Raw genomic sequence first — 16,781 nt, 5'->3', positions numbered from 1 at the left:
CATTCAACGTGCATGGCACCAACGGTGACGAGTATAGAGTCAACTTTGTGTTTGTAGTTTGGGGAGGTAAATTTTTCTAATTAAAATTTTTTTGTGGGGGTCAAATGCACAAAAAAGGAAAAAGAAAAAAGAAGAAGAAGCCATAGGTGGGCCCAAGCACATTGTCCAGGCTGTGCATCACTTTTTGCTTTTCTTTCTGCTTTAATCAGCAAACAATCCTGAGAGCATCCTGCACCGTTCATTATGCTGAGTTTAGTATTATATTTTAGTGTAAACTTCAAATATCACTACTATAATTTCGTACTTTTTTACTTTAGCATTTTATAGTTTAAAGAATATCACTTTAGTATCGTGTATTTTTTTTTTTCTTTCCGTCAGCATATTCATTAACTCTCCATTAAATCATATACAAAAAAACTTCAAATACCCCACATATGCTTTATTGAATATTCACTATAGTATATTGTGGTTTACCGAATTTTTACTTTAATATTCTATGGTTTTAATTTTATCAATGATATAATGGAAAAATCAACAGAAAAAATAATGGAAAGAAAAAAATAAAACCACAAAATACTAAGTTATATATTTTAAAATATAGGATACTAAAGTGAGAAAGCATGAAATCACAGGAGTGGTATTTGAAGTTTTTTTTATATTTTATTTATTACAAATATTATGGATAAATTATATAAAATAAATTATTATTTAAAATATTATATTATAAATTATATATAGGCCTTTTTGCATAAAAAATTCACTAGTTTTGGGCTTTTGCAAAATTGGGTCGTATTTTTCGATTTTGCAGATTCTGTCTGAAATTTCAACAAACTGACCAAAATACCCTTATTACTTTTTCTCTCTCCTCTTTTTTTTTTTTCTCGTTCTTTTTTTTCTCTCTCCGAAGAAAGCAGCGGAGGCGGAGGCGGAGGCGGAGGCGGATACAGCCCGCCTCGTCTCTGCCCCGCACACCCTCGTCCTTGCCCACGTCTGTGCACCCCCGCCTTCCTCGCCTCCTCGCCTCCTTCTCCACCAGGGCACGACGTCGAGGCGCAGGCTTTTCTCCTCCACCGGGCGTTGGAACGCTGCCAAGTCGTCGAAGGCGGCGAGCTCGCCTCCAATGACGTCACGGTGGTTGCTATAGAAAATAAGGAAGAGGTAGTGGCAAAAATAAAAATTATAAAAACAAAAAATAAAAAATAAAAAATAAAAAATAAATATTTTTTTTCTACAGAAAAAATTAAAAAAATAAAAAAAAATAATAAAATTGTACTCTTAAAATAAAATTACACTGTTTTTTAAAAAAATTACACTGTTTTAATAAAAGTTGCACTATTTGATATATAAATTACACTCTTTTAGAATGTGATTTACACTCTTTAGGGCAAAATTGCACTCTTTAGGAGAATTTTATACTATTTCTTTTTCTCTGTCTCTTCCTCCTCTTCTTCTTCCTCCGTCCATTGCAGGCAGGTGCGTGGGTTCCACTACTTCACGTTCCCGTCCATCGTGGGCTACGCGCTGCCGTACGCGTGGGCGGGCAACTCGGCGGGGCGGTGCCCGAACGGGGACGTCGGGGTGGACCGCATGGTGAGCGTGGTGGCGCACGAGCTGGCGGAGATGGCGTCCAACCCACTCGTCAACGCCTGGTACGCCGGCGGCGACCCCTGCTTCCCCACCGAGATCGCTGACCTCTGCGAGGGCATCTACCGCACCGGCAGTGGCAGAGCCTACACCGGACAGCTGCTCCTCGACCAGCGCAGCGGCGCCGCCTACAACGTCAACGGGGTCGGGGGCCGGAGGTTCTTGGTCGAGTGGATCTGGAACCCCGTCCTCAACTACTACTCCGGCCCCAACGCCCTCGACGAGTAAAATATTTATTATTTATTTAATTAAGAACCGCGCGCTAGCTAGGTACCTAGCTAGCTAGTTTCTACCGCTCGAGCGGGCCCATCGATTTCTCGATTGATTGATCGAGAACGTCAGTAGATAGATGCACGACCATTACTGGTCGTTAATGGTTATTACCATCACGAACGAATATATATAGTTCCCTTTAATTAATTATAAGTTCGCCGTTTTGTTTTTACTATGCTACTCATGCGAGTTGCATCCTCTCTATCTATTATGATCTTATATGGTTCGAAATTAGTTCTCGACGAAGGCAGAGGGGAGCTTCATCAATCATGGGGCTGTAAGGGCGATACTGCTGTGATGGTGGTGGAGGTGAGCAATGCCATTTTTCATCAGCGATGGAGAGAACATCAGCAGCGTGGAGATGGAGTCGGTGCTGTACTGTCACCCGGCGGTGGACGGAGGAAGAAGAAGAAGAGGAAGAAAAAGAGAAAAAGAAAATAAAAAGAAATAGTGCAAAATTCTTTTAAAGAGTTCAATTTTAATCTAAAGAGTGTAAATTTTATTCCAAAAGAGTATAATTTTTATATCAAATAGTGCAATTTTTATTAAAATAGTGCAAAATTTTTCAAAAACAGTGTAATCTTATTTTAACAGTGTAATTTTATCATCTTCTTTCTTTTTCTATTTTTTTAATCTTTTCTGTAGAAAAAAAATATTTTTTTTTTATTTTTTATTTTTTCTCTCTATAATTTTTTTTTTGTTACCATCTCTCTTTTACTCTCTATCACAACCACCGTGACGTTGTCGGAGGCGAGCTCGCCGCCTCCGACGACGTCGCGGCATTCCAACGTGCAGTGGAGGAGAAGAGCTTGTGCCTTGACGTCGCTGTACCCTAGTAGAGAAGAAGGGTCGGAGGCGAGGGGGGCGGGGGTGCACGGGCACGGGCGAGGGCGAGGGCGAGGGCGTGCGGGGCAGAGACAAAGTGGGCTGTTTCCGCCTCCGCCTCCGCTGCCTTCTTCGGAGAGAGAAAAAAAAGAACGAGAGAAAAAATAATAAGGATATTTTGATCAGTTTGCTGAAAATTCGGACCGAATATGTAAATCGAAAAATACGATCCAATTTTGCAAAAGCCGAAAACTAATGAATTTTTTATAAAAAAGGCCTTATTATATAAATAATTTTATATAAACTTTACTGATGTCAACTTTACCCTATCCTGTCTCGTGTCAAAATCACTATTTTTTTCTTGATTACTATAATATTTAGTTACAAATGTATAAAGACTCCCTCCTAATTAATCAAATGGGCTACCTGGTTATGTTCTTTACTTGGGAAAACTTTAAAAATCCCCCCTATGGTTTCACAACTCTTCATTTATAGTACCATGTGGTTTAAAGTGTATAAGTTAATACCATGTGGTTTCGCATTTTCTCACTTTAGTACCCTGTTGTTTAAAGTGTATCAAGTTAGTACCCTATATTTTTATTTTTGTATCAAATTAGTACCCTATGATTTTTAAACCACAGGGTACTAAAGTGAGAAAGTGTGAAACCACAGGGTACTAATGTGAGAACATGCGAAACCACAGGGTACTAAATTGATACACTTTAAACCACAGGGTACTAAAGTGAAAAAGTGCAAAATCACATGATACTAACTTAATACACTTTAAAGCACAGGGTACTAAAGTAAGAAAGCGTGAAACCACAAGAGGGGTATTTAAAGTTTTCCCTTTTATAATTTCATAATTTTTTATTTAAGTTAGTTTCAAATTGGAAATTTTAAGAACGAAGCTGTTAAATTTTATTACACATGCACAAGGACCCCATCAGACCATAAATCAATGTGAAATAGGCCCCCTGATTGTATTGTGTAATTGATTTTTTTTTTAAAAAAAAAATGGTTTATTTGATTTAACTTATTTAAATAAGAAATTTTAATAGTGCAGTAGTTAAATTTAACTGTTATGAATGCCATTTTAGATGATAGAGTTTTGTTAAACAATAATGACGTGTAATGAATTAACAGTGAATTTTAACAAGTCCCTGATTTGATTTTAAAAAATATTTCGAATTAATTTCAAAGTTGAGAGTATGCAAATAAAGAAAGGTAAAAGTTGAAAGAGTTACTTTAGTTTACATTTTTTTCACAACAAAAAAAATTGCTTTCGAATTTGCCCACAGGCTACTGGACCCATAAACTCATATTAATTAGAAAAATAATGTAGTATTTCTATGAGCTACGAATCTACAACAATTCTACTACTTTATTAATGCTTTTTACAACTCTTCAATTAAAAATTTATAAATTATCGAAATATTGTAGACGATCAACGAAACGAGCTATATTTGTTAGTTTCAGGACTACTGGTGTAATTTAACCCTATTTTTTACATGCCTGCTCAGAAATATTTTAGATCGGCAAATAGCAGCTAAATTAGTTATTATTTTTGGTTGTTAAACTAATATATGCAATCACTAAGCTAGCGTTTGGATTGGGTACAAGATGGGGTATAAGGGGCCTTTTACCATATCTTGTACCCAAACAAGATTTGGTTAAGGTGGGAACTATAGTTACCCACATGGGTACACACAGAGTTTTTGTTTTAAAATAGAATTTAAATTTTTAGAATTTAAAATTTGTAATTTTAAAATTAAAATTGTAAATTGTAAATTGTAAATTCTAAATTTTAAAATTTAAAATTTAAAATTGATATTATAAATTTATAAATTTTAAATTTGATATTTTATATATTTTAAATTTAAATTTGGTCTCAAATTTAAAAATTAAAATTTAAAATTGAAAAATTTGAATATTTAAATTTTAAATTTAATTTCAAATTTTAAAATTTAAAAGTTAAAATTTTCAATTTAAAATTATAAGTTTAAAATTTAAAAATTTAAATTCAATTATAGGAATAATATCATTATTTTTTATTTATAACCATCAACTATTTCTCTTATTCCCAAGAATCATTCAAACACAATTTTTTTAGTTCCAGTTTATACTCATATTTTCATCCAAATAAAAAAAATTTTTATTCTTATAAAAATTTATAGAATAACTAGTTTTTACTAATTTTCGAACAAAACGAACCCTGAATGTCTTTCCTAAAGTCAACTCTTTTTTTTGTTTTTTTTTTTTTTCCAATGAATGAATAGCGGAGAGAGAGCGCGCGCCTTATCTTCTTATAAAATTATATATCCAATTTCTTTGGTTGTGCCCCCATTAGCAAAGGGGCAAATTTCCTCCACCCAAGTCGAATCCCAACCCTATCTGCTTCCCAAAATTCGAAGCCTACCCGTCTCCCTACATTTTCTATTTGCATTTTGTTTCTTGTTTTTTAAATTTTTTAATATATATATATATTTATGTATATCTTCCATCACCTGGATTCTTGGAAAGTTGGCCTCTCTTTTATTTGCTAGACCCATCTTCTTCTCCCCCGTCCTCTCTTTTCCTATCAGCAGCAGTTTCTCAACTCCTCCAGGCCTGATCCCCTCCTGGTAAGCAACTAATAATAATAATAATAATAATAATGCTCCTCTTATTTATGTATTTATTTATTTTCTTCTCTCTCTCTCTTTTCCCTTCACATCTCAAGAAGAGACTGGGAATGGGAAGCACAGAAATTCTAGAATGTATCTATCGTATTTTGCTGCTCTTGTTGGTCGTTTGATGACATTTTTATTTTTGGTGAATGCTGATGATGAACCGACACTCTCTTTGCCTTCGTGATCTGTTCTTACTCGACTCGATTGATCTGATGATAGCAAGTGTGACCTAGAAATTATTGAAATATTGATCTTCGCGAAGAAGATCAGATTCGCCGTATTTGTATGTAATACAGTGGGAGAGGTAAGAGGTAAGCAGCGGATGGGGATTTGATGGTTAAATCAATCCCCACAGTGATCTGATTTTAAATGATGGGTTAAATCTCGTCGATCCCCGCCGTCCAAAAGTTTTTCAGGCTAGCTACTTTAGTTTTGGGCCCTGCTAGCTCTAATCCATATTCCATAAACCGTCTTTTGGTTAACATGGTACCCGTAGTTGGATATAAGCAAGCCCACTTAGCTCATTCGGTGCGGTCATGTAATGATGTATCTCACATTTTTAATGTTCGCTAACTTTTAACTCCGTCGTATGCATAATGCGTGGTCCGTCGATCTTCACCGTGCACCTGAGCTAGGGTTTTAAATTTATTTTTTAAGGTGTTCCTACTCTACTAAATTGATCTTCTTTAGGTAGCGACGTCGGGGTATTGTTGATTCCGAACCCTGTTGTGTTGTGTTGTTTTGTGAGGTCGCAGGTACGAATACCCTATTTTTTATCTGCCGTTTATTTGATGGGTTGAAGTCTCATTTTGTTCCTCTTTTGCTACCTACTCTGGTTGTTTATACGGCATATATAGTTCTGTCTAATCTCCACTAATAAGCACATGAGCAGGGTTATGTATTAAGGCTGTTCCCAGGCTGTTTGTTATCACATCAATCTCTTCTCTTCTTGTTGGGTAACAAGGCAAACCTTGTTGCTTGAGTGGAGCTACTCTAAATAAATAACCTTACAACTTTCTTAACTGGCAAGGGCCTAATACCTTCCTTCTTAATTTCATCCCTTCCTAACTTTCCATAAGCTCTTTTATTTATTTATTTATTATTTTTTATCTCAAATATTGAAGTGATTCCAGTAACTACGTACGCCAAATACCATCAGTTGATTAGTAATTTCGTTATGACCTTTCAGATGCTTTAATATCTTTTTTAGCATCTATCTACTTATTTCTTCAAAGGGAACTTAGGAGTTTGTCGATAACTGGCATAAGAAGGCATCTGCAAGTGGGTAACAAGGATTGAATAATCAAACTTCCTCGAAAGATAAGATGATAAGTGATGCTTACGAGCCGCCTGATGGAGGCAGTAAAAAGGATTGAGCAATCTTACTTTTCTAAAATATGTTAAATTGCCTCCAAAGGTGCATGGAATCTAGCTACTATCTTAGAAAGATTGGAGTTAGTAGTAAGGCTTTCCCTTGTCGTAAAACTACAATTGAATGTCTCAGTTATAAGAGGGGAATTCAATCCAATACTATTTACTCCTGTTTATAGTAAGAAAAAGTACCTGACTCGAGCACTGACTGACCGGAGGGAAGAGTAAAAAGGAATAGCTTGTGATCCCGTCATTGCTGATCCACCTTAAGAAAGAGAGGTATATAACCCGTATGGTTTATAGCATATCGATCAAGAGAGCTAGAGGATCGGCATATTACATTCATATTAATATCTCTACTCCCAAGTAATCCTTGGCATAAGCTGTGGATTCATTTATGTTGGAATGCGATTTGTAGTTTTCCAATACTGTTGGCTTACTGGTTATTATTGGACGACTTTTTCTGCCTTCCAAACAGGCTATAAGTACGACTTTAGTTTTATGAAACAAGGTAAAATCCTCAAAATTATGGAATTCATATGTAGTTTTTGGAAATATTTTGTAAAACTTATCATGTTCAGCTTGAATGGATCAACAAATCATATAATAATAATGTTTTTCGTCAGAGATGTGATAGCGTATATCCTCTTTAGTGAGGCTTCAAGTGCGTCCCACTTGTTTTTGATCTCTGTATGATGATTCCTACATATCACTTGGTTAGTTTTCTTTTTCTTTTCAGTCCTCACTGTAAACTTGGTTTAAACTAAGTTGGTAGTGTAAAGCCAGCTTGTATCACATTCAGTTAGACCAGGTGAGGCCTTTTGTGCATTAGCAAAATTTTTCTCTATTGCAACTTCTGGCTTCAAGATGGTAAACGAACTTGCCAAGCATCAATATTCTTGCATCTAAAGATAACTGGCAATTATGCGATTAGGTACATAGCAACATTAGAAATAGCAAAATGGGTTTAGCATTCTGGTCGCATGGTGAAAAACATATTCCATCAATTTATTAGTCTCTTCCCATGTATTAATCAGTTTGAATCAATTTTACCTTTTCTAAACTCCGTAATGGCGGGGGCCTTGTGACACTAGGATGATTTTCTTACTTTTAAAGTCAAAAAAATTGTGCAAGTCCTCCCTTTTTGGTTCTTTCATATCTCAACACAATATGATTCTTCTATTTGTAGAATTGAAGGGAGGTAGCAGGAGGAGATGGCTCAGATGGTGGTGCCCACCATGCAGTGCCAAATGGCAATCCCGAGCAATTCGATTAAAGCTAAGCCCATCATGACACCGAGGATGTGGAACTCTCTGCTCTTACATCCTCAGAGGCCCAGAACCAAGAAGAGTAGTAACTCTACATTCAAAGTCCTTGCTGTCAAGTCCGAAAATGATGGTGTGGTTTCGAGATTGGAGGGATTGCTTAATATGGACATCACTCCATACACCGACAAAATCATTGCGGAGTACATTTGGTATGTAACGGCACCACTTCCCTTCTCCTTGAATTCCCTCAAACCTTGGCAAGAAATTGTGAAAAAGAGTCTGAAAACTGCAATAACACAAGATGTTCCAGTAAAGGATCATAAGATAAGTAAGGGAAAAAACTCGAAACCCATTTGAACTTTAATGCAATTGGAGATCACCAACTGAACTTTGAAAATGGCATAAAACCACGGAAAAATATGAATTCATGATAAAAAGCTACTTCCGAAAGGGGGTTATCTGCAATAAAAATAGATTATTTAGGTGGTGTTAGGTCATTGTCAAAGTTCTGGTGGTGATCTCAAATCGCAGTAAAATTCAGATTGGTTGAGATCAATTTTCCTATAAAATAAAACAAAGAGTTTAGGCATTGGTGTTGTGTTTCTTATTTTATTTATATTGTACAGTCAAAATTGGCGCTTTATTTCTTTATATATGAGAAGGAATTCATCGACACGTGAATTACACACTGATAAATTATGTGAAACAACCGTTATTTCCAATAGTTTAAGTTGCTAGAAAATAGTGTTTTTAACATTTATATTCTATGTTCCCTCTCATGTCTAGCTTGTTGTTCGCGAGCCAGTTCGTGTTCGGCTCGAAATGAGCTCGAGATCGAATCGCTCGTTTAGTAAACGAGCCGAACACGAGCTGAATTTTTCAGCTCGTTTAATAAATGAGCGGAACATGAGCTGGGGTAAGCTCGCTCGTGTTCGGCTCGATAACAGCTCGAATACATATATTTTATATTTATATAATTTATTTAATTTATATTTATATATATTTATATATATAACTAAATAATTATATATATAATATATATTTTTTTATTATTTGATTTTTAGCAAAAAAATATATATAAAGCTGAGCTCAATTATAAAATGATTCATTTGTATGTAAACTTTCAACCATTAGATCAAAGTCTAATGAGTAAGAATTTATAAATTTATTTTTTATATATATCCAATCTAATCCATTTAACTTTTGTTCGTTGGCCAGCTCGTGAGCTAGCTCGTATTCGGCTCGTTTAATGAGCCGAACACGAGCTGAATTTTTCGGTTCGATACTTTAACGAGCCTGCCCCAGCTCGCGCGTGTTCGGCTCGATGACACCCCTACTCATGTCTGGACTCGAGACATTTTGATAGGGGCAAAAACGTGGACTTAAATTAAATAGGAGAAATTTAATAATGATAGGAGCATTGCGGGGCTTGAACTTGTTAAATATAAAAATATATAAACACCATTCTCTAAAAGCTTAAGCTTTTAGAGTACAACGGTTGTTTCACATAGTATCAGAGTAGAAGATCCTAAGTTCGAGTCACGCCAAGCTCCTAGCATTATTAATTTCCTCCCATTTAATTAAAATCCACGTCATGGCCTTTGCAAAAAGTCTCGAGCCTAGACGTGAGAGAGAGTGTTAAATATAAAAATATATAAACACCGTTCTCTAAAAGTTTAAGCTTTTAGAGTATAACGGTTGTTTTACAGAACTTAAGACCTTCTATTTTGAAACCATGTTAAATTATGTGAAATAACCATTATTCTCCAATAGCATAAGCTGTAAGAGAACTGAGTTTTTAATATTTATATTCAACATGCACTTTTGACACAAATGTGATAGGCCCTATAGTTGAAATCTAAAACATTTAACATGATTAAGAAATATTAAAAAGGCCTATACATGTTCCAAAATCTGTTTCCTAAGTCTCGAGAAGTACCAAATTCAATGAAATAAAATTTTAATAAGGGACATTATTCAATTCATAGAAAGAGTTTCCGGAAATATATAGTAGAAAATACTCTCTAATCTGAAAAGATGTTTCCTTATTATGGGGATAATATTACTATGTTTCAGCTTTATATTGATGTTTAGCTTCAACAATCTAATTGTTATTTTGATTAGGATTGGAGGGACCGGCATCGATATTCGAAGCAAATCGAGGGTATGCTTGTTACATAATACTTAATATTATCGATATTCGAAGCAAATTGAGAGTATGCTTGTTACATAATACTTAATATTGACGGTTGTTCCTGTTACAACTAAAGGGTAGCAAATTTGGTCTTACTAGCAGGTGGACTAGTTTGATTTGTTTTTCCTTACTAATTGAGTTATCTTGATATATATAATACAGACAATCCCGAAGCCAGTGGAACACCCATCAGAGCTACCAAAATGGAATTACGACGGATCAAGCACTGGGCAAGCTCCTGGAGAAGACAGTGAAGTTATTCTATAGTATGATAAATTATGCTATGACAAACATGCATTTTTTTTTTTTTAAATTTTGCTTATCCAAAAAAAAAAGGAAACTATTGTGGTAAATAATAACTATTACTACGTCACTTTACTTGTCTTTTGTGTTGCTTGTTCTTGAAGCCCTCAAGCCATTTTCAAGGACCCTTTTCGAGGAGGCAATAATATCTTGGTTAGTAAACTTTTTGTAAATCTGTATTAGATTTCTGTATTGGAAAATGTCATAAGAAGTACCATTCATTAACTTACAAGGATTCTATTTTTTTTTGGTCGATTACTACCTAGCATATATATATGTCTTGTTGATATACAAGGGTCTCCAACTTCACAGGATTTTTGTTTTTAACTACAATTTTCAAGTTACATGTATGTTCATTTTTGTGAAGGTGATTTGTGATTCATATACTCCAAGTGGAGAACCAATTCCTACTAACAAGCGGTACAGGGCTGCTCAAATATTCAGCGAGCAAAAGGTCATCAACGAAATCCCTTGGTAATCAACCCCGCCAAAATATGTATCATGGCATGAACAGAACTTGATAGCATTTGCCTTTAGCTGTTATGGTCCATCTATTAAATAAGTGAAACATTCATCTAACGAGAATTTTGTATTAGACTTATTAAAAACGAGGTCTGTTTGAATTTAAAATAACTAACTTGTTCCAAACATTCTGTAGGTACGGGATTGAGCAGGAGTACACCTTACTACAAAGAAATGTGAAGTGGCCTCTTGGATGGCCCGTTGGAGGTTATCCAGGCCCCCAGGTAAACACCACTTTGTTTGTCATGAATCCTGTCAGTTTACATTGCCGCGTGAGCTTTATGGAGTTCAAGTTTCTCTAATTGGACTGTACAATGATGGGAAACAAAAAATTCAAAAAGTCTTTCTAACAGAGTATATAATCCTTTTTGGAGGGCCTTCTTGAGCTTTTGATTAATAATGCTTGAGTAGGCTGTTTCAGGAAGCACTAAAAGCCTTCTCGTCAAATCTGCCTAGCAGTTTTGTGCTACAGTAGAAGCAGTAGTTTAATTGAATCTCTTTGCTTTTGGGACCTAGAAGCTTTATTTCAGCTTTTAATGCCTGAGTATTCCTTTATAGCATAGAGAAGTTGCTCCAGAAGCCAGTCAAAACTGTGGCTAAACCATATGACAATGTATTGTCAAGTTTATTTGAAACAACCAGATGAAATTTTGTACCATTCAATATGTTTGCGAGAAAAAAAGAAAAAAGAACCTACAGAAGAGGAATTAGACGTCCATTTTCTGAACTTACAAGAAAACAATATGTGAGATGTATTGATAGTAAGGGCTTGTTTAACGTTGTTTCAGGGGCCATACTACTGCTCAGTAGGGGCAGATAAGTCATTCGGGCGTGACATCTCAGATGCTCATTACAAGGCCTGTTTGTATGCTGGAATCAACATAAGTGGCACCAATGGAGAGGTCATGCCCGGCCAGGTGTATCTTCTTACCTCTTCTGCTCAGTTTTTTCCTTCTTCCTTTTTCCTTTTCTCCTTTTGCTGGACACACAATTTTGTTCTCGACTTCATAGTTTTGTATCTTCTCTTTAAACCAGCTTATAGTGTTTTTTTTGGTTGTTCTTCTAAGTTACGCCTTGAAAGTAAACTAATTAACTTCAATACTAATCATAATTCTTTTGCAGTGGGAATATCAAGTTGGACCAAGTGTTGGTATTGAAGCTGGAGATCATATATGGTGTTCAAGATACATTCTTGAGGTAAATTTTAGGATGCAATAACAATGAGATATAGTAGATGCATTTATATTTTGGTTTTCATCTATTTGAAGTATTTTATTCCTCTTGCATTGGGCACTTGTCATTTCAAATTGCTCTAGGAAAATAATGATCCCTACAGTGCACAAAGATAAACACATTAATCTTGTTGCAATAATGCTTATCCCTTAAACAGGTTCCTGTTTCTAACTTATACTGTACATTTTAACCTATTTTGATTAGATAACTGACTTCAAGTTTTTCCGTATGCGGCTGGCTATCTGATAATAGTAGCACAAATCTTCAAAAGAAGTGATTTTGATTGAAGTTTTTGGAATATTTGGAATAACTAACATTCCTTCAGATAATACTCTTTTGAGAAAATCTTGAATAGTCAATCCTCCTGTATAAAACCTTTCTTCTCTGCCAGTAATCTAAAATTCTCCCTAAATCAGTAAAACATCATGAAAGAATCAATGCTCAACGCCTTTTATTTTGTGTTATAGTACTTCTAGTTCGGAGGAATTTGCCAGATGGATGACAAATCTTTGTTTTCCCTTTTTTTTTTTTTTTTTTTTTTTTTTTTTTTGGGCAAGTATTTTATAGAATTAAATTGAACTTAATGAACTAGCTATTATATCAAATTCATTGTATCTGGTCCATACTAACATGTTGTTGACTTTCTATAGAGAATCACAGAACAAGCTGGTGTTGTGCTTTCTCTTGATCCAAAACCAATTGAGGTATTTGCTTTCACTATAAACTTACTGTAAAACCTTATTCATTTTATAGCGAAAATTTGATATGTCAAATTGTGCGGTCAGGGTGATTGGAATGGTGCTGGGTGCCACACGAACTACAGGTTTTATTTTTTCACATTTTTATTCTTTCGAATTTTACTTCCTTCACTATAAAAAAGAATCAAGTTCTGAAAATTGCTTCGAAATGGCTCACATAGCTTTACTGTTATTTACCTTCTTATTTCAAAATTGCTCGTGAACACTTACTATATTGAATTCTACTCAATGTCAATGTAGCACTAAGAGCATGCGTGAAGATGGTGGCTTCGAGGTGATAAAAAAAGCAATCCTCAATCTCTCGCTCCGTCACAAGGAGCACATTAGTGCATATGGTGAAGGAAACGAGCGGAGGTTGACCGGAAAGCATGAGACTGCCAGCATAAACACTTTCTCCTGGGTACGCTTAAAAAGAAACACTAAACTTTCTCGTTCTTAACTGCTACTTCCGAATTTCAATAATCATTTTGTATTAACAAACAGGGGGTAGCAAATCGCGGCTGCTCTATTCGTGTGGGACGTGAAACCGAGGCAAAAGGAAAAGGCATGTGTATTCATTAAATTTGATTATTGCTAATTAGTACTGTGCATTTGCTGACCTAATACTTAACCTCTTTTCAATTTACTGCCCTTTTAATGTTTAATATTAATATTAATATTAATTGTAGGCTACTTGGAGGATCGCCGACCCGCTTCAAACATGGACCCATATGTAGTGACATCTCTACTCGCAGAAACAACCATTCTTTGGGAGCCATCTCTCGAATCTGAGGCTCTTGCGGCTAAGAAGTTGCAATTACAAGTTTGACGGATTCATGCGCAATCTCCGTGGTTCGCTGAATCCAACTTATTGCAAAGAACTCATCATTTGTCTCACAATCATTTCTCGTTAAATCCTTTGTATTTAGCCCCCCTCTGCCTTTTTTTTTTTATTTGCCTCTCCTAGTTGGTTTGTCCAGTTTATTTTTATTTAGATGCCCTTCTTTCTGAGGGATTGTTAAGAAACTACATTTAATGGCTGGCAGTGAAGTGTCAGCAAGCTCAAACCAGCAGCAATTGGACTTTTCCTGCTTCCAATTTCATGCCTGTGAACTACGAATGAGTTTGATTATTATGGGTTACTTGGAAAAGAAAAAGTACTGGTTTTTAGTAAGGAAACTATGCCATGTAGGGCTGGCAAATGAGCGAGCCGGCTTACATTCGACTCATGTTCGACTCGATATTTGGCTCGCTCGAGCTCGACTCGAAATTAAATGAGCTGAGCTTGAGTATTAGTCGGCTCGTTCGACTTAGGCTCGAAAAGCTCGAATATATATATATATATATATATATATATATATGTTAAAATCGGAACGGCGAAAAATAGATCCAGAAAATAATTTAATACAGAAAATGAACGTAAAGAGGAAAGAACACATCGATATTTACGTGGTTCGGCCAACGGCTTACGTCCACGGGCGAAGACGGAGCAAATACTTTATTAATGTCGAAAAGGCGGAGTACAAAGTATATCTCTCAAAGAACCCGAACTCTAATTAGATCCGAAAGGCCGCAATTAGCATCCGTACAAAACTTAAGTGGCTAGACCCTCTTTCCGAAGCGCACCACGTCGGGGTTGTGGTACAGACACAAGCATCAAAGAAGAGAGGGCTCCGACTCAATAGATAACTTAATTAAGTATCACCTCTTAATTAAGGTTGCGGCTCCTCGTATAGACCAACCTGCATGGCTTGGTCAACTCTCTTCAATATATAGCTTAATTAGAGCATAGCTTAATTTTGAGTCGCGGCAAGATTAATTTGGCCGTAGCATGTATTTATAATACATGTCTCCTAAATAAAGTCTAATCCTAATTCAATTAGAAATTAGATTCCGACTCATAATCCATATATGCCAAATTAAATCTAAATAATATCTAATTCTAAATAGATTAGGATTTAACTCCAATTTAGATAACTACAAATCTAAACCAAATATAACAATCTCCATCTTGGTTTAATTTGTAGTTTAGCCGCCGCTATGTCGAAATCGCCACAAAACTCCACCTTGAATTTAATTTGCCTTAATGCTCCTTAACGCTCCGTGTTCCGTCTTCTCCAAACGCCCCATAGGGCCTCAAATGCTGCTAACTGCCACCAAGTCCAAACAATGCTTGAACTTGGCAATAGTAAGGGACTTAGTAAGTATATCCGCCGGATTGTCCTCAGTACCAATTTTCTTAACTGTCAACGTGCGTTTCCCAATCACATCCCGAACAAAGTGAAACTTTACATCGATGTGCTTTGTCCTCTCATGAAACATTTGATCTTTAGACAAATGAATAGCACTTTGACTGTCCGAATAAACAATCGTCGGATCCCAATAAGAAGTAAGCTCTCCAAATAAGCCTCTTAGCCACATAGCTTCCTTCACACCCTCTGTCATAGCAATATATTCCGCTTCCGTCGTAGACAAGGCGACAATAGGTTGTAGTGAAACTTTCCAACTAACTGCACATCCGCCAATAGAGAATACATAACCTGAAAGTGATCTCCTCCTATTCAAATCACCTGCAAAATCCGAATCAATATATCCAACCACACCATCCTTACACCTCCAAACTCCAAACAAGTGCTAGTGGTACCTCGTAAGTATCTCTGAATCCACTTAACAACTTGCCAATGAGCCTTACCAGGATTGGTCATATATCTGCTAACCATGCTCACTGCGTAGGAGATGTCCGGCAGTGTGGAAACCATGGCGTACATTATGCTCCCGACAGCACTAGAATAGGGAACATGTGACATGTACTCCCGCTCATCATCGGACTGCGGTGATAACTCGGCGGAAAGTCCGAAATGCGCTGCAAAAGGAGTGCTCACCGATTTTGCGTCTGTCATCCCGGAACGCTTTAAAATCTTCTCTATATATTTCTCCTGTGTCAAATGCAGTAGTCCTGACTTGTTGTCTCTCTTAATTTTCATACTAAGAATTTTCTTAGCAGCACCTGGATCTTTCATCTCAAACTCACCTTTCAGTAAAGTCTTCAATTTATTTATCTCAACTATGTCGCTGGAAGCAATTAACATATCATCGATATAGAGCAACAAATATATGAAAGATCCTTTATCAAGTGTTTTGAAATATACGCAACTATCATGTTTGTTTCTGGAGTATCCGTGACCTGTCATGAAGGAGTCAAACCGCTTATACCATTGCCGAGGAGACTGCTTTAAGCCATAAAGCGATTTTCTTTAACAGGCAAACATGGTCCTCCTTCCCTTCAACAATGAATCCCTCCGGCTGTTTCATATAAATTTGCTCCTCAAGTTCTCCATGCAGAAAAGCTGTCTTAACATCAAGCTGCTCAAGATACAGGTCATTCATGACTACTAACGATAAAAGAACACGAATAGAAGTATACTTTACGACGGGTGAGAAAATATCATTAAAGTCCACACCTTCTACCTGACTGTAGCCCTTAGCAACTAAACAAGCTTTACGACGGGTGAGAAAATATCATTAAAGTCCACACCTTCTACCTGACTGTAGCCCTTAGCAACTAAACGAGCTTTATACCTTGTATCTTCCACGCCGGGGATTCCGTCCTTTTTCTTGAAGACCTACTTACAGCCGATAATTTTCTTGTCTGTAGGCGGTTTTACTAACTCCCATGTGCAATTCTTATGGAGAGACTCCATCTCCTCATTCATCGCCATCAACCACTCTGCAGAATTGGCAC

General features: G+C 36.3%; 2 protein-coding genes across 2 annotated transcripts; both read left to right on the top strand.

The window, feature by feature from the left end:
* On the top strand, positions 1,451 to 2,387 carry LOC109724320 (protein EXORDIUM-like 3). Its single transcript, XM_020253106.1, has 2 exons — positions 1,451 to 1,705; positions 1,751 to 2,387. Exons 1-2 carry the CDS (start codon positions 1,588 to 1,590, stop codon positions 1,870 to 1,872), a joined length of 240 nt encoding a protein of 79 aa, XP_020108695.1. The 5' UTR covers positions 1,451 to 1,587; the 3' UTR covers positions 1,873 to 2,387.
* On the top strand, positions 5,133 to 14,181 carry LOC109724132 (glutamine synthetase leaf isozyme, chloroplastic). The gene is made up of 14 exons (XM_020252832.1): positions 5,133 to 5,363; positions 7,972 to 8,259; positions 10,175 to 10,214; positions 10,407 to 10,510; positions 10,652 to 10,700; positions 10,915 to 11,021; positions 11,206 to 11,293; positions 11,858 to 11,986; positions 12,192 to 12,266; positions 12,953 to 13,006; positions 13,088 to 13,125; positions 13,301 to 13,460; positions 13,544 to 13,604; positions 13,729 to 14,181. Exons 2-14 carry the CDS (start codon positions 7,997 to 7,999, stop codon positions 13,866 to 13,868), a joined length of 1,308 nt encoding a protein of 435 aa, XP_020108421.1. The 5' UTR covers positions 5,133 to 5,363; positions 7,972 to 7,996; the 3' UTR covers positions 13,869 to 14,181.

Source organism: Ananas comosus, linkage group 18 (genome assembly GCF_001540865.1).
Source record: "Ananas comosus cultivar F153 linkage group 18, ASM154086v1, whole genome shotgun sequence".
NCBI classification, from domain to species: domain Eukaryota; kingdom Viridiplantae; phylum Streptophyta; class Magnoliopsida; order Poales; family Bromeliaceae; genus Ananas; species Ananas comosus.
The sequence above is the reverse complement of the archived record's forward strand: the minus strand, read 5'-3'. Positions and strand labels throughout refer to the sequence as shown.

Coding starts and splice junctions, on each gene's coding strand:
- LOC109724320 (XM_020253106.1), top strand. CDS start 1,588: ATGGTGAGCGTGGTGGCGCACGAGCTGGCGGAGATGGCGTCCAACCCA. Junction 1,706..1,750: donor CGCTGACCTCTGCGAGGGCA/TCTACCGCACCG, acceptor GACAGCTGCTCC/TCGACCAGCGCAGCGGCGCC.
- LOC109724132 (XM_020252832.1), top strand. CDS start 7,997: ATGGCTCAGATGGTGGTGCCCACCATGCAGTGCCAAATGGCAATCCCG. Junction 11,294..11,857: donor GAGGTTATCCAGGCCCCCAG/GTAAACACCACT, acceptor ACGTTGTTTCAG/GGGCCATACTACTGCTCAGT. Junction 13,461..13,543: donor GCATAAACACTTTCTCCTGG/GTACGCTTAAAA, acceptor ATTAACAAACAG/GGGGTAGCAAATCGCGGCTG.